We start from the raw sequence: 21,904 nt of genomic DNA, 5'->3' as shown, positions 1-21,904 counted from the left end.
GGGACACGTATTCCGTGTATCAGCCAATCCCGTGACTTCTCCCTGCAGTATTTCCGGCCCCGCCCCCTCCCCGCGCCACATCCGGCCCCGCCCCCTCCCCCACAACCTGCGCTGCAGCAGCGGAGCCGCGTGAGGGAATGAATGAGTGGGTGAGTGGAGAGGGGTGAGGGTGGAGGAGTGAGGGTGGGGGAGTGAGGGTGGGGGAGTGAGGGTGGGGGAGTGAGGGTGGAAGGTGAGGGTGGGGGAGTGAGGGTGGGGGAGGAAGGAGGGTGGAAGGAGTGAGGGTGGGGGAGTGAGGGTGGGGGAGTGAGGGTGGAAGGTGAGGGTGGAAGAGTGAGGGTGGAAGGTGAGAGAGGGTGGAGGAGTGAGGGTGGGGGAGTGAGGGTGGGGGAGTGAGGGTGGAAGGTGAGGGTGGGGGGAGTGAGGGTGGGGGGAGTGGGGGTGGAAGGGTGGGGGGTGGGGGACGTGAGGGTGGGGGAGTGAGGGTGGGGGGAGTGAGGGTGGAAGGTGAGGGTGGGGGGGGGGAGTGAGGGTGGGGGAGTGAGGGTGGAAGGTGAGGGTGGGGGAGTGAGGGTGGGGGAGTGAGGGTGGAAGGTGAGGGTGGAAGAGTGAGGGTGGAAGGTGGAGGGTGGAGGAGTGAGGGTGGGGGAGTGAGGGTGGGGGAGTGAGGGTGGAAGGTGAGGGTGAGGGGGGGGAGTGGGGGGGAGTGAGGGTGGAAGGTGAGGGTGGAAGAGTGAGGGTGGAAGGTGAGGGTGGAGGAGTGAGAGGGTGGGGGAGTGAGGGTGGGGGGGAGTGAGGGTGGAAGGTGAGGGTGGAGGAGTGAGGGTGGGGGAGTGAGGGTGGGGGAGTGAGGGTGGAATCGGGGTGAGGGTGGGGGAGTGAGGGTGGGGGAGTGAGGGGGGAGGTGAGGGTGGGGGAGTGAGGGTGGGGGAGTGAGGGTGGGGAAGTGAGGGTGGGTGGAAGTGAGGGGTGAGGGTGGAAGGTGAGGGTGGAGGAGTGAGGGTGGGGGAGTGAGGGTGGGGGAGTGAGGGTGGAGAGAGTGAGGGTGGAAGGTGAGGGTGGAGGAGGGTGAGGGTGGAGGAGTGAGGGTGGAGGAGAGTGAGGGTGGGGGGGAGTGAGGGTGGAAGTGAGGGGGTGGGGTGAGGGTGGGGGAGTGAGGGTGGGAGTGAGGGTGGAAGGTGAGGGTGGGGGAGTGAGGGTGGGGGAGTGAGGGTGGGGGAGTGAGGGTGGGGAGTGAGGGTGGGGGAGTGAGGGTGGAAGGTGAGGGTGGAGGAGTGAGGGTGGGGGAGTGAGGGTGGGGGAGTGGTGAGGGTGGAAGGTGAGGGTGGAAGAGTGAGGGTGGGAAGAGAGGGTGGGGGAGTGAGGGTGGAGGAGTGAGGGTCAATGAGTCAATAGTCTATTTAATTGTCATTTGGACCCCTGGAGGTCCAAATGAAATGCCGTTTCTGCAGCCATACATTACACACAAATAGACCCCAGACACAACATAATTACATTTTACATAAACATCCATCACATAGCTGTGATGGAAGGCCAAATAAACTTATCTCTCCACTGCACTCTCTCCCCCCCGATGTCAAAGTCAAAGCCCCCGTCTGGCGATGGCGATTTGTCCCGCGGCCATCAAAACGCCGGGTGGTGCGAGGTCTTGGTGTTAAAGTCCCCGGTGTGCGCTCGCATAGTCCTGCGGCCGTTCCAAGCCGCGCGGGGCAGTGATGTTAGGCCCCGCTCCAGGAGCTCTTCGACCCCGCAACTCGGGCGGGAGAAGTCGCCATTGCGAGAGCCCTGAAAAGCGGTCTCCCTCCAGGGATCCGCGGGCTCCCGGTGCCGCCGTCCACAGACCCGCAGCAGCAGCCTCCGACTCAGCAGCAGCAGCAGCAGCAGCGCACCTCCACCGCTCCACCCGCTCCGGTCTCGGCCAGCACCGCGACGGCAACGGTGAGTCGGCACCGGAGTCCCCGGCTTCTTCCTGTTGGAGGCCGCTCCTCGTTGCGGCCCCAACGACATCTGAGACCCGACGAGGAAAAGGTCGGGTCTCCAGTGCAGGGAGAGATTCAAAAGTTCCCCCCCCCCTCCCACCCCCACCCCCACCCCCCCCACACACACACCCCAACATAAAATAACAAAAACTACATAAAAACACAGACAAAAAATAATAAAAATGCGGACAGGCTGCAGAGGCCGCTGCTGACCAGAGTCGCGCCGCCTACCGCCTACCGGGTGGAAGAGAGGGTGGAGGAATGAGGGTGGAAGAGAGGGTGGAGGAGTGAGGGTGGGGGAATGAGGGTGGAAGGTGTGGGGGAGTGAGGGTGGAGGAGTGAGGGTCAATAGTCAATAGTCTATTTAATTGTCATTTGGACCCCTGGAGGACCAAATGAAATGTCGTTTCTGCAGCCATACATTACACACAAATAGACCCCAGACACAACATAATTACATTTTACATAAACATCCATCACATAGCTGTGATGGAAGGCCAAATAAACTTATCTCTCCACTGCACTCTCTCCCCCCCGATGTCAAAGTCAAAGCCCCCGTCTGGCGATGGCGATTTGTCCCGCGGCCATCAAAGCCACGCCGGGTGGTGCGAGGTCACACACCGGGTCTTGGTGTTAAAGACCCTGGTGTGCGCTCGCATAGTCCCGCGGCCGTTCCAAGCCGCGCGGGGCAGTGGTGTTAGGCCCCGCTCCAGGAGCTCTTCGACCCCGCAACTCGGGCGGGAGAAGTCGCCGTTGCGAGAGCCCTGAAAAGCGGTCTCCCTCCAGGGACCCGCGGGCTCCCGGTGCCGCCGTCCACAGACCCCCAGCAGCAGCCTCCGACTCAGCAGCAGCAGCGGCAGCAGCAGCAGCAGCAGCAGCGCTCCTCCACCGCTCCACCCGCTCCGGTCTCGGCCAGCTCCGCGACGGCGAGGTGAGTCGGCACCTGAGTCCCCGGCTTCTTCCTGTTGGAGGCCGCTCCTCGTTGCGGCCCCAACGACAACTGAGACCCGACGAGAAAAGGTCGGGTCTCCAGTGCAGGGAGAGATTCAAAAGTTTCCCCCCCCCTCCCACCCCCCCACACACACACCCCAACATAAAATAACAAAAACTACATAAAAACACAGACAAAAAATAATAAAAATGCGGACAGGCTGCAGAGGCCGCTGCTGACCAGAGTCGCGCCGCCTACCGCCTATGGGGGTGGAAGAGAGGGTGGAGGAGGTGAGGGTGGAAGAGAGGGTGGAGGAGTGAGGGTGGGGGAGTGAGGGTGGTAAGGTGTGGGGGAGTGAGGGTGGAGGAGTGTGAGGGGGGGGGAGTGAGGGTGGAGGGTGAGAAGGTGAGGGTGGAGTGAGGGGTGGAAGGTGAGGGTGGAAGAGAGGGGTGGAGGAGTGAGAGGTGGAGAGAGGGGTGGAGGAGGAGTGAGGGTGGAGGAGTGAGGGTGGAAGGTGAGGGTGGAGGAGTGAGGGTGGAGGAGACGTGGGGTGGGGGAGTGAGGGTGGAAGAGAGGGTGGGGGAGTGAGGGTGGAAGAGTGAGGGTGGAGGAGTGAGGGTGGAAGAGAGGGTGGGGGAGTGAGGGTGGGGGGGTGAGGGTGGAGGAGGTTGTGAGGGTGGAAGAGAGGGTGGAGGCGGGTGAGGGGGGGGGAGAGAGGGTGGAAGAGAGGGTGGGGGAGTGAGGGTGGAAGGTGAGGGGGGGGAGTGAGTGAGGGTGGAAGAGAGGGTGGGGGAGTGAGGGTGGGGGAGTGAGGGTGGGGGAGGTGAGGGTGGAAGGTGAGGGTGGGGGAGTGAGGGTGGGGGAGTGAGGGTGGAAGGTGAGGGTGGGGGAGTGAGGGTGGAGGTGAGGGTGGGGGAGTGAGGGTGGAGGAGTGAGGGTGGAAGGTGAGGGTGGGGGAGTGAGGGTGGGGAAGGTGAGGGTGGGGGAGTGAGGGTGGAAGGTGAGTGTGGGGGAGTGAGTGTGGAGGAGTGAGGGTGGAAGGTGAGGGTGGGGGGAGTGAGGAGGGGGAAGGTGATGGGAGGAGGGGGGGGAGGTTAGGCGGGAGGGGGGGGGAGAAGTTGAGGGGAGGGGAGGAGGGGTGAGAACGGGGGACAGGGCTGAGGCAGTGGCGTTTGAAAGGGGTGGGAGGGAGAGTGGAGGAAACAGAGAAATATGTGCAGGATGAGGCCGTTTGGCCTTTCGAGCCAGCACCGCCATTCAATGAATGTGATCCCGCCTGATCATCTCAATTCAGTTTCTGCTCCGGTTTTCCCCCCATATCCCTCGATTCCTTTAGCACCAAGAGATAAATCTAACTGTCTCTTGAACAGTGATCCGGCCTCCACTGCCTCTGGCAGAGAAATCCACAGATTCACAACTCTCGGGGTATAAAACTTTTTCCTCATCTCAATCCTAAATGGCCTCCCCCTTATTCTACACCTATGGCCTCTGGTTCTAGGCTCCCCCAACATCGGGAACATGTTTCCTGCACCTAGCGTGTCCAATCCCTTAAGAATGTTATATGTTTCTATAGGATAACGTCACATTCTTCTAAATTCCAGTGGATATAAGCCCAGTCGACCCATTCTTTCATCCTATGTCAGTTTCGCCATCCCAGGAATTAACCCGGTGAACTGTTGCTGCAGTCCCTCAGCAACTCTCCTTCCACTGTCCTTCCTCGAATTAGGAAGAGGGAGGGGGAGAGGTGGGGGAGTGGCGGCTCAGAGATTGGGAGTGGTTGATCTGGGGAAGTGAGGAGGTGAAAGGGGCGGGAAGGTGTGGCATTGTGGTGAGGGCGGAGCGGGGGGGGGGGATGAAGGTCGGGTGAGAGGAGTGGGATTATGCGGCTGGGGAGATGGGACGTGGGGTAGATTGGTGAAGGGGAGGTGAGGCTGCACTTGGAACAAAGGATCGTTGGTGAGAGTGTGGGAGGTCGTGACCCACGGAGGTGGGGGTGAGGGGTCTCCCCTGCAGGCTACCCAGGTGGGAGTCCCCACTGGAGGCCCGGCTACAGTATGGGGGTGTCGTTTAGGTGGGGGTGAGGGGTCTGACGTCCGCTCTCTCCCATAGGCTGCCTGCAGGGAAGTGACAGCCCCATGGATGAGGAAGGAGATCTCCCCCTTCGTGTGACCAGCGCGGCGCTGAGGAGCGTGGTGAGCGGTCGCCATGCCGAACACTACGGGAGGGTGGTGGACTTTGTGGATGTTGTTTGGCAACAGACGTCAAGCCTCATCACTTACCGCCATTACCTCAAGCTCACCCTTGCCTTTAAAGCCAAGGTACCGTCAGCCCCTGCCAGCGCCCGGGGGAGAGGGGGGGGAGTTGGGGGGGAGAGGGGGGGGAGCGGGGAGAGGGTGGGGAGCGGGGAGATGGTGGGGAGAGGGGAGAGGGGGGGAGCGGGGGAGAGGGTGGGGGCGGGGAGGATGGTGGGGGGGAGGGGGAGGGAGAAGGGGAGGGGAGGGTGGGGAGGGAGAGGGGAGTGGGGGTGGGGAGAGGGGAGGGGTGGGGAGAGGGTGGGGAGAGGGGAGAGGGTGGGGAGCGGGGGGGGTGGTGGAGGGGGTGGGGGGGGGGGTGGGAGGGTGGGGAGAGGGGGAGGGGTGGGGAGAGGGGGAGGGGGAGGGGGGGAGGGGGGGGAGCGGGGAGAGGGGGGGGGGAGTGGGGAGAGGGTGGGGAGGGGGGGGGATGGGGGTGGGGAGCGGGGAGAGGGGGTGGGGAGAGGGTGGGGAGTGGGGAGGGGTGGGGGGGGGGGGGGGAGGGTGGGGGTGGGGGGGGGGTGGGAGGGGGGGGGGGGGGGAGAGGGAGGGGAGAGGGGGGGGGGGGGGGGGAGGGGGAGGGGGTGGGGGGGGGGGGGGGAGGGGGAGAGAGGTGGGGGAGGGGGGGAGAGGGGGGGGAGGGGGGGAGAGGGGAGGGGGAGGGGGAGAGGGGGGGGGAGTGGGGAGATGGAGGGGGAGGGGGAGGGGGGGGGGGAGAGGGTGGGGGGCGGGGAGAGGGTGGGGAGGGGGAGGGGGGGAGAGGGTGGGGGAGGGGGGGGAGCGGGGAGATGGGGGGGGGGTGGGGAGGTGGGGAGAGGGTGGGGAGGGGGGAGAGGGGGGGGGGGGGAGGGGGGGGGGAGGGGGGGGGGGGGGGGGGGGGGGGGGGGGGGGGGGGGGGGGGGGGGGGGGGGGGGGGGGGGGGGGGGGGGGGGAGGGGGAGGGGGGGGGGGGGGGGGGGGGGGGGGGGGGGGGGGGGGAGGGGGGGGGGGGGGGGGGAGGGGGAGAGGGGGGGGGGGGGGGGGGGGGGGGGGGGGGGGAGGGAGGGGGGGGGGGAGAGAGGGGGGAGCGGGGAGGGGAGGGGGGAGGAGGGGGAGGGTGGGGGAGGGGGGAGAGTGGGGGGGAGAGGGGGGGAGAGGGGAGAGGGTGGGGAGGGGGAGAGGGGTGGGAGAGGGGAGGGGAGAGGGGGGGAGAGGGAGGGGAGCGGGGGAGAGGGTGGGAGAGGGGGAGAGGGTGGGGAGCGGGGAGAGGGTGGGGAGCGGGGGAGAGGGTGGGGAGCGGGGAGAGGGTGGGGCGCGGGGAGAGGGGGGAGGGGGGGGAGGGGGAAAAGAAAGAGGGGAGGGAGTTTGAGAATAAAGGAGGGAGAGCGGGGGAGAGGAGGGAGGGGAGAGGGGGGAGGGAGAGGAGAGGGAGGGGGGAGAATGGATGGGGGGGGGAGAAGGGGGGGAGGGGGGGGAGAGGGTGGGGGGAGCGGGGGGAGGGTGGGGAGCGGGGAGGGGTGGGGAGGGGGGAGAGGGGGGGGAGAGGGTGGGGAGTGGGGGGAGAGGGGGGGGAGGGGGGTGGGGGGAGGGTGGGGGAGGAGGGAGAGGGTGGGGGGAGTGGGGAGAGGGGGGGAGGGAGGGGGAGGGTGGGGGAGCGGGGAGAGGGTGGGGAGGGGGGAGAGGGTGGGGGGAGGGGGGGGGGGGGAGAGGGTGGGGAGCGGGGAGGGGTGGGGAGAGGGTGGGGGAGGAGAGGGGTGGGGAGCGGGGAGAGGGTGGGGAGCGGGCGGGGAGAGGGGGGGAGAGGGTGGGGAGCGGGGAGAGGGGTTGGGGGGGAGGAGGGGGGGAGCGGGGAGATGGTGGGGGAGAGGGTGAGGGAGAGGGGAGAGGGGGGGGGAGCAGGGAGATGGTGGGGAGCGGGGGGGGAGGGTGGGGGGGAGGGAGGTGGGGAGAGGGTGGGGAGCGGGGAGAGGGTGGGGAGAGGGTGGGCAGAAGGGTGGAGGGTGGGGAGAGGGGGGGGGAGCGGGGAGAGGGTGGGGAGCGGGGAGAGGGTGGGGAGCGGGGAGAGGGTGGGGAGCGGGGAGAGGGTGGGGAGCGCGGGAGAGGGTGGGGAGCGGGGAGAGGGGTGGGGGGGGGGAGAGGGTGGGGAGCGGGGAGAGGGTGGGGAGCGGGGAGAGGGTGGGAGGGGGGGAGGTGGGGAGGGGTGGGGAGCGGGGAGAGGGTGGGGAGCGGGGAGAGGGTGGGGAGCGGGGAGATGGTGGGGAGCGGGGAGAGGGTGGGGAGCGGGGGGAGCGGGGAGAGGGTGGGGGAGCGGGGAGAGGGTGGGAGCGGGGAGAGAGGGTGGGGAGCGGGGAGAGGGTGGGGAGATGGTGGAGGGGGGGGAGAGGGTTGAAGTTGGCGACCTTGTTCTCCACGGAGCTTCATTCCCATACTTTGCCGCTCTGCTCCCGAGCCTACTCGCTGTCCTGTGTGTGTCTCCTTCATGCACAGCGCTAATCAATGATACACTGAGGCCAGAAGCTGGGCCTGGAGAGGTGAGGGCCATCCCTGGCTACAAGGTTGGTCTCACACCCCTGGGTAACTGCCTGGTCTCCCCCTGAAAACCTCAGACTGCGTGGAGTTTGCAACATGAGCAAAACATGAAGTGGTGGAGGAACTCAGCAGGTCAGGCAGCATCTGTGGAGGGGATGGACAGGTAATGTTTTGGATCAGGACCCTTCAGACTGATGGAGTAGGAGGAAAACATTGCAACAGAGGTGGGGTCAGGATAAAGCCTGATAAGTGACAGGTCTGAAGATTGGTCCCGACATGAAATGCTGCCTGTCCCCACAGATGCTGAGTTCCTCCACCACTTTGTATTTTACACCGTATTCTGTGTCTGCAGTTCCCTCTGTGTGATGTTTGTGAATGATGCGGTGGGAGACTAATGGGTTTGTACTCTGTCCCCTGCAGCTGGTCATGGAGATGTTCGTGAGGCAGTGCAGCCTGTTGGACATCCTGCAGACCCTCGACAAATACTTCCCCCCCACTGTCTTCAGCCAATCCCCGGGCGGTAAGTAGCTGTGTACCCCTCCTGTGGTGGGGTGACCCCGCACACACACACCCTCCCTCCCCCCCCCCCCCCCCACAACCCCATGCACTCACCCACCCCAGACCCTGTACACCCCCATCCCCCACCCCCCAACTGTATACACCCATTCCCCAACCCTATACACCCCACCCCCGACCCTGTACACTCCCCCAACCCCGGCCCTGTACACTCCATTAGGGACAGGGTGGAGGGCAAGAGAATTTAGATGTCATGTGGATAGGCAGCATCTATGGAGAAAAGGAGCAGCTGACTGAGAGTCTGGGGAGAGGGAGACTGGAGATATGGAAGGGGAAGGTGTGAAAACGGCAGATCAAAGCAGATGCTGAAAAGGAAATGTAGAATGGTTCCTTATTGGCTGAGGTGACAAGGAGACTTACAACGGCTGGGGACGGGGGTGATCACACTTGGGATGGGGGGTAACAGATGAGTAATGGCTGGGGACGGGGGAAATAACAGCTGGGGAGGAGGGTAACGGCAGCGGTGGTTAAGGCTGGGGATGGAGGGTGGGGTAATGGTTGGGGAGGGGTAACCTCTGTGTGTATGTGTCCCCAGTCCAGGACGGAGGTGGTGAAGGAGCAGCAGTGTCGGCTGCAGTTCCGCCGCCTGGTTCTGCGGCTGGTACGAGACGGGGGCTTACCGTCACCATTTCCTGCAGGTGAGTGGGGGGGGGGGGGGGGGGGGCACTGTACCCTGGGCAGTCTCAGGGGGAACCTCACCAGCTCTGAAGGCTGGTGTAGGGTGTGTGTTGTGTGTGTCACGGGGATGTGTGTATATGATGTGTGTGTGTTGTGGGGGGGGGTGGGGTATGTGTGGCAATTACATAAGTTCACAACTTGTAGGAGCGCAATCAGACCATTAAGGGCCTGTCCCATGTGCGTCTAGCGCGACCTAACGTGGTCGCTTGAGCCATACGGCCTCGCGGGGCTGGTCCCACTTCAATCGCCGGAGCCGTATGGAGTTGTGCGGAGCTGGTCCCGACATCGCGCGGGGCTCCGAAAAACTGTGCTGTCCAAATATTCCGCGCGGCAACGGCCTGCCGGCCCGCAGCCACATTGAGGACCGTACGCACCGCCTCGACGGGCGAGCGCAGCGTCTTGACGCCGTATGCCTAGCGCGAACTTCCCGCAGACTTCCCTCGAACTTCACGTCAACTCGTACGGGATCACTCGACCTCCGCGCGGCCCCCGCTTCCCGTTTGGTCGCGCTTGCCGCATGCTCGGCCTTTAGGCCCATGTAGTCAACGTGATCATGGCTGATCTATCTTTCCCTTCAAACCCCATTCTCGTGCCTTCTGCCCATAACCCCAGACACCCGTACTAATCAAGAATCTGTCAAACTCCACCGCATAAATACCCATGTCCTTGGCCTCCACAGATGTGTGTAACCTCCCGTGCAGGGTGATTGTGGTGGGCTGGGTAGCTGTGTGTGGTGGGCTGGGTAGCTGTGTGTGTGGTGGGCTGGGTAGCTGTGTGTGGTGGGCTGGGCTGGGTGTGTGTGCTGTGTGGTGGGGCTGGGTAGCTGGGTGTGGTGGGGGTAGGGTAGCTGGGCTGTGTGTGTGGGCTGGGTAGCTGGGTGTGGTGGGCTGGGCTGTGTGTGGTGGGTGGGTAGCTGTGTGTGGGTGTGGGTGGGCTGTGGGTGGTGGGCTGGGTGTGTGGTGGGCTGGGTAGCTGTGTGTGGTGGGCTGGGTAGCTGTGTGTGCTGGGCTGTGTAGCTGTGTGTGGTGGGCTGGGTAGCTGTGGTGGTGGGCTGGTGGGCTGTGTGTGGGTAGCTGGTGTGGGGCTGGGTAGCTGTGTGTGGTGGGCTGTGTGTGGTGGGCTGGGTAGCTGTGTGTGGTGGGATGGGTGTGTGGTGGCTGGGGCTGTGTGTGGTGGGGCTGGGTGGTGGTGGGCTGGGTGGGCTGTGTGTGTGGGTGTGGGAGGGCTGGGGAGGTTGGTGGGGGCTGTGTGTTCTTCCGGTGGGATGGGTGTGGGGGCTGGGTGGTGGGCTGGGTGGGCTGTGTGTGTGAGGGAGGAGGTTTAATTCTTCCGGTGTGGAGGGGGGTGGGTTCTGACGGTGCTGGGTGGGGGTAGTAGGGGGTCTATGGCGGGGAATTGTGCTGAGGGTAGTTTGTGTCGGGGGAAGGGGTTTGACCTGCTCTGTCTCACAGGGCGATGTGGAGCAGGAGTTTGGTGCCCTGTTCATGGCCGCTGCCCAGGCACTGTTCTGGGAGTTCCTGGAGAGGATCGAGAACATCCTGCCGCCCCTCCGCATTGAGCAGGTAACCCCCCACCCCTCTCACCCCAGGACCTCCCTCCTCACTCCCCCTCCTGTACAACACTCCTATAAGCTCACCCTCCTGCGCTCCAAGAAATGCAGTCTCAGCCTGTTCAGCCTCTAGCTTTTGCTCAGGCCTTCAAGTCCTGGGAATATCCTCGTAAATCTTGTATGTACCCTTTCCAGCTTGACAACATCTTTCCTGTAACATGGTGCCCAGAACTGGACACATTACTGTAAACGCTGTCTCACCAACGTCTTATACAACTGCAACGTGACCTCCCAACTTCTATACTCAATACTCTGGCTGATAAAGTCGAATGCCCTCCATAATGTTTGGGACAAAGAACCATCATTTATTTATTTGCCTCTGTACTCCACAATTTGACGTATGTAATAAAAAACATCAAATGTGGTTAAAGTGCACCTTGTCAGATTTTAATAAAGGCCATTTTTATACATTTTGGTTTCACCATGTAGAAATTACAGCAGTGTTTATACATAGACCCCCCATTTCAGGGCACCATAATATTTGGGACACAGCAATGTCATGTAAATGAAATTAGTCATGTTTAGCATTTTGTTATCCTTTGCATACAATGACTGCGTGAAGTCTGCGATTCATGGACATCACCAGTTGCTGGGTGTCTTCTCTGGTGATGCTCTGCCAGGCCTGTATTGCAGCCATCTTTAGCTTATGCTTGTTTTGGGGGCTAGTCCCCTTCAGTTCTCTCTTCAGCATATAAAAGGCATGCTCAGTTGGGTTCAGATCGGGCGATTGACTTGGCCATGCAATAATTGACCATTTTTTAGCTTTGAAAGTATGTTTGTTGCTTTAGCAGTATGTTTGGGATCATTGTCTTGCTGTAGAATGAACCATCTGCCAATGAGTTTTGAGGCATTTGTTTGAACTTGAGCAGATAGGATGTGTCTATACACTTCAGAATTCTTTATGCTACTACCATCAGCAGTTGTATCATTAATGAAGCTAAGCAAGTCGGTACCTTCAGCAGCCATACATGCCCAGGCCATAACACCCCCACCACCGTGTTTCACAGATGAGGTGGTATGCTTTGGATCTTGGGCAGTTCCTTCTCTCCTCCATACTTTGCTCTTGTCATCACTCTGATATAAGCTAATCTTCGTCTCATCTGTCCACAATACTTTTTTCCAGAACTGTGGTTATTCTTTTAAGTACTTCTTGGCAAACTGAACCTGGCCATCCTATTTTTGCGGCTGTGGTTTGCATCTTGCAGTGTAGCCTCTATATTTCTGTTCATGAAGTCTTCTGTGGACAGTGGTCATTGACAAATCCACACCTGACTCCTGAAGAGTGTTTCTGATCTGTCAGACAGATGTTTGTGGATTTTTCTTTATTATTGGGTGAATTATTCTGTCATCAGCTGTAGAGATCTTCCTTGGCCTGCCAGTCCCTTTGCGATTAGTAAGCTCACCAGTGCTCTCTTTCTTCTTCATGATGTTCCAAACAGCTGATTTTGGTAAGCCTAAGGTTTGGCTGATGTCTCTATAACAGGTTTATTCTTGTATCTCAGTCTTCTTTGACTTTCATTGGCACAACTTTGGTCCTCATGATAAACAGCAATAAAAGTTTCCAAAGGTGATGGAAAGACTAGAGGAAAGACTAGGTGCTGAGAGTTCTCTTATACCTGCATTATGGAGGCAATTAAACACACCTGATCAATTACAAACATATGTGAAGCCACGTGTCCCAAACATTATGGTGCCTTGAAATGAGGGGACGATGAATAAATACAGCTGTGATTTCTACTTGGTGAAACCAAAATGCATAAAAATGGTCTTTACTAAAATATGACAATGTGCACTTTGACCACATGTGATTTTTTCTATTTGCAAATCTCAACCTGTGGAGCACAGAGGCAAATAAATAAAGGGCGGGTCTTTGTCACAAACATTATGGAGGGCACTGCACGTGTGATGCCACATTGAACAAACTATGTACCTGTACTCCTAGATCCCTCTGCCCAGAGTCGTACCATTCACTGTCTAGGTCGTGCCCATAGTAGTGCACCAACAATACAACATTTCACATTTCTTTGTATTAAATTCCTTCAACCTCCATGGTTTTGTAAACCAGGGGACCATGAGTTCAAATCTCACTGGGGGCCTGTTGGAATTTTTCTTGAGGTTGGAGGGGAAAGTTTAAAAGTGATGCATGGGTCAGATATTTAATGGATAGGACAGGTTTGGAGGGTTTGGACCAGTTGTGACTAATGTAGTTGCCGCATGTTGGCCGGTGTGGGCAAGTTGGGACATGTTGGCCGAAGGGCCTGTTTCCCCACCATCACACTAGGACTAACAATTCCTCAGCCCTTCTGCCAAACCCATCCGGTTCCTTTGGTAGTTTTTGACAACCATCATCACTATCACTAACAACAATGCCTATAGTGTCCTATGTAAACCTACACATGTCTCGTACATCCTCATCCAAATCACTGATGTAGATGACAAACGGCAATGGGCCCAGCACCGAACCTTGAGCACACCACTAGTCACAAGCCTTGAAAGCAACCTTCCGGCATCATAAGAATAGACACAAAGTGCCGGCGTAACTCAGCAGGTCAGGCAGCATCTCTGAAATTTGGTGACATTTGAGTTGGGATCAGAGTCTGAAGACCTGAAACATCGCCTATCCATGTCTGCCAGAAATGCTAGAAAGACACTAAAAGCTGGTAACTCAGCGGGCCAGGACAAGGAATGGGTGACGTTTTGAGTCAAGACTCCTCCAGAGATGCTGCCTGACCCGCTGAGGTACTCCAGCACTTAGTGTCTCTCTTTGGTGTAAACCAGCATCTGCAGTTCCTGTTTACTACTTCCACCCTCTGCTTCCTTCGATGAAGCCAATGTTCTCCCCACTCGGTCTGAGGAAGGGTTTCGGCCCGAAAAGTCACCTATTTCCTTCACTCCATAGATGCTGCTGCACCCGCTGAGTTTCTACAGCATTTTTGTCTACCTTACCCTGGATCCTGCGCGATCGAACCTTCCAGCAGCGCCCTACACGGAACCTTGACCTCTCTCCCCTTCTCCCGGTGACAGACCCGGGCCGGTTCCATGGACACAGGCAGCCTCTCCCCGGACAAGCAACCCCTTGCCGATTGCAGCCGGACCCTTCCTGACCGCCTCCTCCACCCACCGCAGCAGCAGCGGCAGCAGCACCGGAGCGGTGAGTGCCGGGGGGGGGGGGGGGGGGGGGGGGGGAGGAGGGGTGGGCGGGGAGGGGAGGGACATAGGGGTAATTGGGGAGGGGGTGTGACGGGGCTGGGGGGCTAAGAGGGGGCACGAGGTGCGGCCATGGGGGGGCTGTGGATGCGGCGGGGGTCTCCCTCCCCCGGGTCGCCCGGGACTGAGGACTGAAATGCCGCCTTGTGTTCCAGGGAACAATGGAAGCGCCAGCGAGCCGGAGCCGGAGCCGGAGCGCGGAGTGGCGCCGCCGGGTAGCCAGTGCCTGGCGTCCTCGATGATGGGGAGCGGGGAGAGGCGACTGGCTCGGAGCTCCCCGGGGGGCGGCGGTGGGGAGGCTCGGCCACGCAGTCCCTGGTCTCCGGTCCCTTCCTCCTTTCACTTTGACCAGTGGTCGGATGAGGAACCGGGGCGCTGTCCGCCGCTGCCCCGATCCCCCCCGGATCCCCTGCAGTCCCAGCGGGCGGAATCCCCCCCAGCCGGAGCTGCCACCGTCTGTGACCAGCGCGGCCGCTCAGGAGCCGGTCGTGCCGGGACATCCAGGGGCCCAGGCACCGCGGGGCGAGGGTCGGGGTCACTTGGCAGGCTGACGCACCTGGGCCTCGACCTCCAGCGCTTATCCAGCGCCCCAGTGTCGCGGGAGGTTGGGGAGCAGCTCGCCCGTTGCCAGCAGTTCCAGCCCACGGTTCTCTTGCTGCGACTGAGCAACGGGCAGATGCCCCAGGGGGACACCGCTGCAGCAGGCAGAGACCGGCAGCGCCGCCCCGCAACAGTGCGTGGGGGGCCGGCGTGTATGGGAACGGAGAGTGAGGAGGGAAGCCTGCTGTGTGGCGAGTCCCAGCTGTCTGACCCCAGCGACAACGATTATTACCCTTTCTGTAGCCAGGATGTGGCACAAGTCTACTGGTTGCAGAGGAACAGCCTCGGACAGTTTACCACAAGATACCGCCATGTGGATGGGAATCCGGACTAACGCCGCCGCCCAGCGTAGGGCATCGCCACCTTTACACTGCGGGGTAGAGGGCGCGGGACCGTGGTCGGTGCTGCAACAAACTCCTCCCTCCTCCCGGCAGCTTTCCGCCCGCCCGCCTGCTCATAGCTGGGGCTGTGATCCCGCAGCACCCTGGCCATCCTCGCCTCATTTCATCTTCACTGGCAGGGTTGGCGGTGGGGGTTGTGGATCATTTCTCCAGTAACTTTGAATCTCAACTCTGGCAACGTCCGAGACGTGTGGAACAGCAGGTGCAGGAGGAACTCCTGGGTCGGGCAGCATTTGTGGAGGGAATGTACAGGCAACGTTCTGGTCGAGCCTGAATCCCTCTGGCGGTGGGAGGTTTAGGAACTTTCTCCGACCCGGTGAATGATGTTGACTGTCTGCGCCTCCCTCATCTCTCCTCTGCCCCTCATCTCCCCCCAGCGGACTCTCCCCGAACATGGATGTTCACCTCGGTGAGAGCGGTGAAGAAGTTCAGGAGTGGAGGAACACTTTGCTCTGGGCCTGGCAGGGTCAGTTATGGGACAAATACAGGCTCATCTCTGCAGTATTTGAACATATTGAACATGACTATTGTAACTGTTTGCAATAAATTATTTAGATTTACCATTGCCCACGTTACAATTCTGCGCAACGTCACCTCTTGGCGCACTGCCTGCCTGTAAAGATCAGTTTGTTGACAGATCTATCCCGGTCAGTATCAGGTGCAAGGTTCAGCAGCACCCGCCCACGGCCTGGCATCAATATTCACTTCCCACCGACTTAACCAACCAGCTCGCCTTCATTGGTCGGGGGTGTTGAAAATAAGTTAGGAACTGGTGCAGCAGCTGTAGGAAACTTTGGTTAAACCACATTTGGTCAATCAATATTTTTAAGGCAGGGAAAGGTAGTTTCTTGATTAGCACGGGTGTTAAGGGTAGAAAGCAATGAGATTGTGAGGGAGAGTTAGATCAGCCATGATTGAATGGCGGAGTAGACTTGATGGGCTGAATGGACTAATCCTGCTCCTATCACCCCAGATTTTATTTGGAGTATTGTGGTGTAATTTTGGTCGTGGCATATGGCACCTCATTACAGGAAGGTTGTAGGGGCTTTGGTGAGAATGCAGAAGAGATTCATTGGGATGGGTTGAAGGGTCTGTTGGTATCAGGCGCACAGAAGAAACTAGAGATACCCAGTGTAAAGTTTGCCTTAACCGAAATGAAAGGGATCACATTACACAGCTGAGGTCTAAACAAGGGGGACGGGGTGGGGGGTGGAGGGCCTGGGGCAGAACAGAGAAGTGTTCCTTCATCTGTAACCTTGGGGGCTATGCCACACTCACTACGCCTGCGTCCACTGGTGGGCTGGAGGGAGGCCTGTGGACTGGACGGTATTTAATGTAACCCAGTTTTTAAGAAAGGAGGGAGAGAGAAAACGGAATCATAGACCAGTTATCCTTACATCAGTAGTGGGGAAGATGCTTGAATCGATTATTAAAGATGTTATAGCAGCGCATTTGGAAAGCAGTGACAGGATCGGTCAAAGTCAGCATGGATTTATGATGGGGAAATTATGCTTGACTAATCTGGAATTATTTGAGGATGTAACAAGTAAAATGGATAAGGGAGAGCCAGTGGATGTGGTGTTTGGACTTTCAAAAAGACTTTGACAAGGTCCAACACAAGAGTTTAGTGTGCAAAATTAGAGCACATGGTAATGGGGGTAGGGTATTGACATGGATAGAGAACTGATTGGCAGATAGGAAACAGTAGTAATCAACGGGTCCTTTGTAGAATGGCAGGCAAGTGACTCGTGGGGTGCTGGAAGGCTGAGTGCTGGGACCCGTTATTTACAATATATATTAACGAATGAGACTAGGGAATTAAATGTAACATCTCCAAGTTTGCGGATGACACAAAGCTGGGTGGCAGAGTGAGCTATGAGGCCGCAGGGTGACTTGGATAGGTTGGATGAGTGGGCAGATGCAGTATAATGTGGATAAATGTGAGGTGATCCATTTAGGTGGCAAGAACAAGAAGGCAGATTATTATCAGAATGGTGTCAGATTAGGAAAAGGGAAGGTGCAACAATAGACCACTCCTGCTAAATGCAATGGGCTTGCATGTTTTACGCAACGGAGCGGAACGTGGGCCTTTTTTTCATCCATTTTCGTAACCGGACCCGACCCGACTCGCAGTGTAATCAACGTTGCGGGGGAACAGTTTGTTAACAAATTAAAATTCTGAAAATGAGAAGATTTTTACCCAATAACTTATTTTTAGGAGGATGTTTCCGTAACCGGCTTCCGTCTCCGCACTAGTATCTTTGCTCCGCTACGGGGTCTTTGGTGCGGAGACGGAAGCCGGTTACGGAAATGGGGCCGAAAATTACCCATGAATCTGCCCATGACCGTACTAAGTCTTTTTCGTCGAGTGATCTATCTTGCTCGCTCTAGGATCTTTAGTTGAGAGGTCACGGGGCACGCTGGGGGTTGAGGGGTCATGGGGTCACAGTGTGGGTCATGCTGGGGGGTGAGGGGTCATGGGGTCACACTGGGGGTGAGGGGTCATAAAGTCATGAGGGGTCACAGGGTCATGCTGGGGGGTTGGGGGCAGGGGGTAATGCGGGGGGCGGGGAGTCACAGGCTCATGCTGAGGGGTCACGCTGGGGGTGAGGGGTCACGCTGGATGCATGCGTTGTCGCCTCCGCCCTATTTGGGGACCAGGTTCCCGCTGACAGACAGCCGGCTCCACCAATAGGCGCAGACGTCGCGGCCAATCGGGGAAATGTATTCCTTGTATCAGCCAATCCCGTGACCAATGGTAATACCGGTCCCGCCCCCCTCTGCGCCATATCCGGCACCGCACCCCTCCTGGCGCCACATCCGGTCCCGCCCCTCCACCATGGCCTGCGCTGCAGCTGCGGAGCCGTGAATGAGTGAGTGAGGCCGGGGGGAAGGTGAGGGTGAGGGGGGGGGGGGGGGGGGTGGGGGGTGGGGGAGGGAGGGGGGAAGGGGGGAAGGTGGGGGGGGGGGAGGGGGGAAGGTGAGGGTGAGGGGGGGGGGGGGAAGGTGAGAAGGGAGAGGGGGAAGGTGAGGGGGGAGGGGGAAGGTGAGGGTGAGGGGGGGGGAAGGTGAGGGGGGAGGTGAGGGTGAGGGGGGAAGGTGAGGGGGTGAGGGGGGTGAGGACGGGGTAACGGGGCAGTGGCGTTGAAAGGGGTGGGAGGGAGAGTGGAAGAAACAGCCAAAAATATGTGCAGGTTGAGGCCGTTCGGCCTTTCGAGCCAGCACCGCCATTCAATGAATGTGATACCGGCTGATCATCTCAATTCAGTTCCCGCTCCGGTTTCCCCCCCATATTCCTTGATTCCTTTAGCACCAAGAGATAAATCTAACTCTCTCTTGAACAGTGATCCGGCCTCCACTGCCTCTGAGGCAGAGAATTCCACAGATTCACAACTCTCTGGGTGAAAAAGTTTTTCCACATCTCAGTCCTAAATGGTCTCCCCGTTATTCTCCATCATGACCTGTGGCCTCCGGTTCTGGGCTCCCACAACATCGGGAACATGTTTCCTGCATCTAACGTGTCCAATCCCTTAAGAATTTTACAGTGCCCTCCATAATGTTTGGGATAAAGACACTTTATTGAATTATTTGCCTCTCTATTCCACAATTTGAGATTTGTAATAGAAAAACAAAATCACATGGTTAAAGTGCACATTGTCAGATTTTAATAAAGGCCATTTTTATACATTTTGGTTTCACCATGTAGAAATTACAGCAGTGTTTGTACATAGACCCCCATTTCAGGGCACCATAATGTTTACAACACAGCAATGTCATGTAAATGAAACTAGTCAAGTTTAATATTTTGTTGCATATCCTTTGCATGCAATGACTGCTTGAAGTCTGCGATTCATGGACATCACCAATTGCTGGGTGTCTTCTCTGGTGATGCTCTGCCAGACCTGTATTGCAGCCATCTTTAGCCTATGGTTGTTTTGGGGGCTAGTCCCCTTCAGTTTTCTCTTCAGCATATAAAAGGCATGCTCAATTGGGTTCAGATCGGGTGCAAGAGTAATTCAGCAGGTCAGGCAGCATCTCTGACCTTGGGTCGATAAGTGACGTTTCGGGTTGGGGCCTTTACAGTCTGAAGACCTGAAACATCGCCTATCCATGTCCGCCAGAGATGCTAGATAGACACTAAAAGCTGGAGTAACTCAGCGGGCCAGGCAGCACCTCTGGGGACAAGGAATGGGTGTCGTTTCTAGTCAAGACTCTTCCAGAGATGCTGCCTGACCCGCTGAGGTACTCCAGCACTTAGTGTTTATCTTTGGTGTAAAGCAGCATCTGCAGTTCCTGTTTACTACTTCCACCATCACCCTCTGCTTCCTTCGATGAAGCCAATGTTCTCCCCACTCGGTCTGAGGAAGGGTTTCGGCCCATAACGTTACCTATTTCCTTCACTCCATAGATGCTGCTGCACCCGCTGAGTTTCTCCAGCATTTTTGTCTACCTTACCCTGGATCCTGTGCGATCGAACCTTCCAGCAGCGCCCTACACGGAACCTTGACCTCTCTCCCCTTCTCCCGGTGACAGACCCGGGCCGGTTCCATGGACACAGGCAGCCTCTCCCCGGACAAGCAACCCCTTGCCGATTGCAGCCGGACCCTTCCTGACCGCCTCCTCCACCCACCGCAGCAGCGGCAGCAGCACCGGAGCGGTGAGTGCCGGGGGGGGGGGGGGGGGGGGGAGGGGTGGGCGGGGAGGGAGGGACAACGGAGTAGTTGAGGAGGGGGTGTGACGGGGCTGGGGGGCTAAGAGGGGGCACGAGGTGCGGCCATGGGGGGGCTGTGGATGCGGCGGGGGTCTCCCTCCCCCGGGTCGCCCGGGACTGAGGACTGAAATGCCGCCTTGTGTTCCAGGGAACAATGGAAGCGCCAGCGAGAAGGAGCCGGAGCCGGAGCCGGAGCGCGGAGTGGCGCCGCCGGGTAGCCAGTGCCTGGCGTCCTCGATGATGGGGAGTGGGGAGAGGCGACTGGCTCGGAGCTCCCCGGGGGGCGGCGGTGGGGAGGCTCGGCCACGCAGTCCCCGGTCTCCGGTCCCTTCCTCCTTTCACTTTGACCAGTGGTCGGATGAGGAACCGGGGCGCTGTCCGCCGCTGCCCCGATCCCCCCCGGATCCCCTGCAGTCCCAGCGGGCGGAATCCCTCCCAGCCGGAGCTGCCACCGTCTGTGACCAGCGCGGCCGCTCAGGAGCCGGTCGTGCCGGGACATCCAGGGGCCCAGGCACCGCGGGGCGAGGGTCGGGCGGACCGGGGCCTCGACCTCCAGCGCTTGTCCAGCGCCCCGGTGCCGCGGGAGGTTGGGGAGCAGCTCACCCGTTGCCCGCAGTTCCAGCCTCCAGCGGGCAGAGACGGGCAGCGCCGCCCCACAGCAGCGCGTCGCTGGAGCCTGCGGCTGAAGGACGGTGGCGGCGGCAACGGCGGTCGGGCCGGCGTGTACGGGAACGGAAGGCGAGGAGGGAAGCCCGATGTGGGGCGAGACCTCCCGGTCCGACCCCAGCGACCCCTTCTGTAGCCAGGACGCGGCGCGGAGGAACAGCCTCATCCTCGTGGCCGGGAAGCCGGAATAACGCCGCCGCCCAGCGCAGGGCAGCCCGGGCATCGCCACCGTTACACTGCGGGGTAGAGGGCGCGGGACCGTGGCCGGTGCTGCAACAAACACCTCCCTCCTCCCGACAGCTTTCCGCCCGCCCGCCTGCTCATAGCTGGGGCTGTGATCCCGCAACACCCTGGCCATCCTCGCCTCATTTCATCTTCACTGGCAGGGTTGGCGGTGGGGGTTGTGGATCATTTTTCCCGTAACTTTGAATCTCAACTCTGACAACGTCCGAGACATGTGGAACAGCAGGTGCAGGAGGAACTCCGCGGGTCGGGCAGCATTTGTGGAGGGAATGTACAGACGATGCTTCTGGTCGAGCCTGAATGGGACAAGAGCTCCACCTGTGGGCTTGAAGCTGGTGGATTTGAGTTTGGGGATGTCGGCGGGAGGCCGTGTCCGGGACGGAGCGGTGGGAGGTTTAGGAACTTTCTCCGGCCCGGTGAATGATGTTGACTGTCCGCGCCTCCCTCGTCTCTCCTCTGCCCCTCATCTCCCCCCAGCGGACTCTCCCCGAACATGGATGTTCACCTCGGTGAGAGCGGTGAAGAAGTTCAGGAGTGGAGGAACACTTTGCTCTGGGCCTGGCAGGGTCAGTTATGGGACAAATTAAGGCTCATCTCTGCAGTATTTGAACATATTGAACATGACTATTGTAACTATGTTTGCAATAAATTATTTAGATTTACCATTGCCCACGTTACAATTCTGCGCAACGTCACTTCTTGGCGCACAAACTGCTCGCTGCCTGTCCTGTAAAGATCAGTTTGTTGACAGATCTATCCCGGTCAGTATCAGGTGCAAGGTTCAGCAGCACCCGCCCACGGCCTGGCATCAATATTCACTTCCCACCGACTTAACCAACCAGCTCGCCTTCATTGGTCGGGGGTGTTGAAAATAAGTTAGGAACTGGTGCAGCAGCTGTAGGAAAGTTTGGTTAAACCACATTTGGTCAATCAATATTTTTAAGGCAGGGAAAGGTAGTTTCTTGATTAGCACGGGTGTTAAGGGTAGAAGGCAATGAGATTGTGAGGGAGAGTTAGATCAGCCATGATTGAATGGCGGAGTAGACTTGATGGGCTGAATGGACTAATTCTGCTCCTATCACCCCTGATTTTATTTGGAGTATTGTGGTGTAATTTTGGTCGTGGCATATGGCACCATTTATATTTAGTCACCTCATTACAGGAAGGTTGTAGGGGCTTTGGTGAGAATGCAGAAGAGATTCATTGGGATGGGTTGAAGGGTCTGTTGGTATCAGGCGCACAGAAGAAACTAGAGATACCCAGTGTAAAGTTTGCCTTAACCGGAATGAAAGGGATCACATTACACAGCTGAGGTCTAAACAAGGGGGGACGGGGTGGGGGGTGGAGGGCCTGGGGCAGAGCAGAGAAGTGTCCCTTCATCTGTAACCTTGGGGGCTGTGCCACACTCACTACGCCTGCGTCCACTGGTGGGCTGGAGGGAGGCCTGTGGACTGGACGGTATTTAATGTAACCCAGTTTTTAAGAAAGGAGGGAGAGAGAAAACG

At 59.0% G+C, this 21,904-nt stretch overlaps 1 protein-coding gene across 8 annotated transcripts; it reads left to right on the top strand.

The window, feature by feature from the left end:
* The first annotated feature begins 56 nt into the window (after positions 1-56).
* LOC129715076 (translation initiation factor IF-2-like) lies at positions 57-21,064 on the top strand. Of its 8 annotated transcripts, XM_055664931.1 has the most exons (7): positions 57-149; positions 5,020-5,228; positions 8,129-8,228; positions 8,820-8,922; positions 10,414-10,524; positions 13,596-13,722; positions 13,934-14,153. In XM_055664931.1, the coding sequence occupies exons 2-7, from the start codon at positions 5,046-5,048 to the stop codon at positions 14,018-14,020; spliced, it is 711 nt and encodes a 236-aa protein (XP_055520906.1). In that variant the 5' UTR covers positions 57-149; positions 5,020-5,045; the 3' UTR covers positions 14,021-14,153. The 8 variants fall into 8 exon arrangements, with proteins under 8 accessions (XP_055520906.1, XP_055520904.1, XP_055520901.1 ...); XM_055664929.1 differs by lacking the exons at positions 57-149; positions 5,020-5,228; positions 8,129-8,228 and having other exon boundaries at positions 8,819-8,922; positions 13,934-15,353; XM_055664926.1 differs by lacking the exons at positions 57-149; positions 5,020-5,228; positions 8,129-8,228; ... (1 more) ...; positions 13,596-13,722; positions 13,934-14,153 and adding exons at positions 19,188-19,436; positions 19,639-21,064.
* Positions 21,065-21,904: the final 840 nt, after the last annotated feature.

Source organism: Leucoraja erinacea, chromosome 50 (assembly GCF_028641065.1).
Source record: "Leucoraja erinacea ecotype New England chromosome 50, Leri_hhj_1, whole genome shotgun sequence".
Classification (NCBI taxonomy): domain Eukaryota; kingdom Metazoa; phylum Chordata; class Chondrichthyes; order Rajiformes; family Rajidae; genus Leucoraja; species Leucoraja erinaceus.
The sequence above is the reverse complement of the archived record's forward strand: the minus strand, read 5'-3'. Positions and strand labels throughout refer to the sequence as shown.

Coding starts and splice junctions, on each gene's coding strand:
- LOC129715076 (XM_055664926.1), top strand. CDS start 19,328: ATGGACACAGGCAGCCTCTCCCCGGACAAGCAACCCCTTGCCGATTGC. Junction 19,437..19,638: donor GCGGCAGCAGCACCGGAGCG/GTGAGTGCCGGG, acceptor CTTGTGTTCCAG/GGAACAATGGAAGCGCCAGC.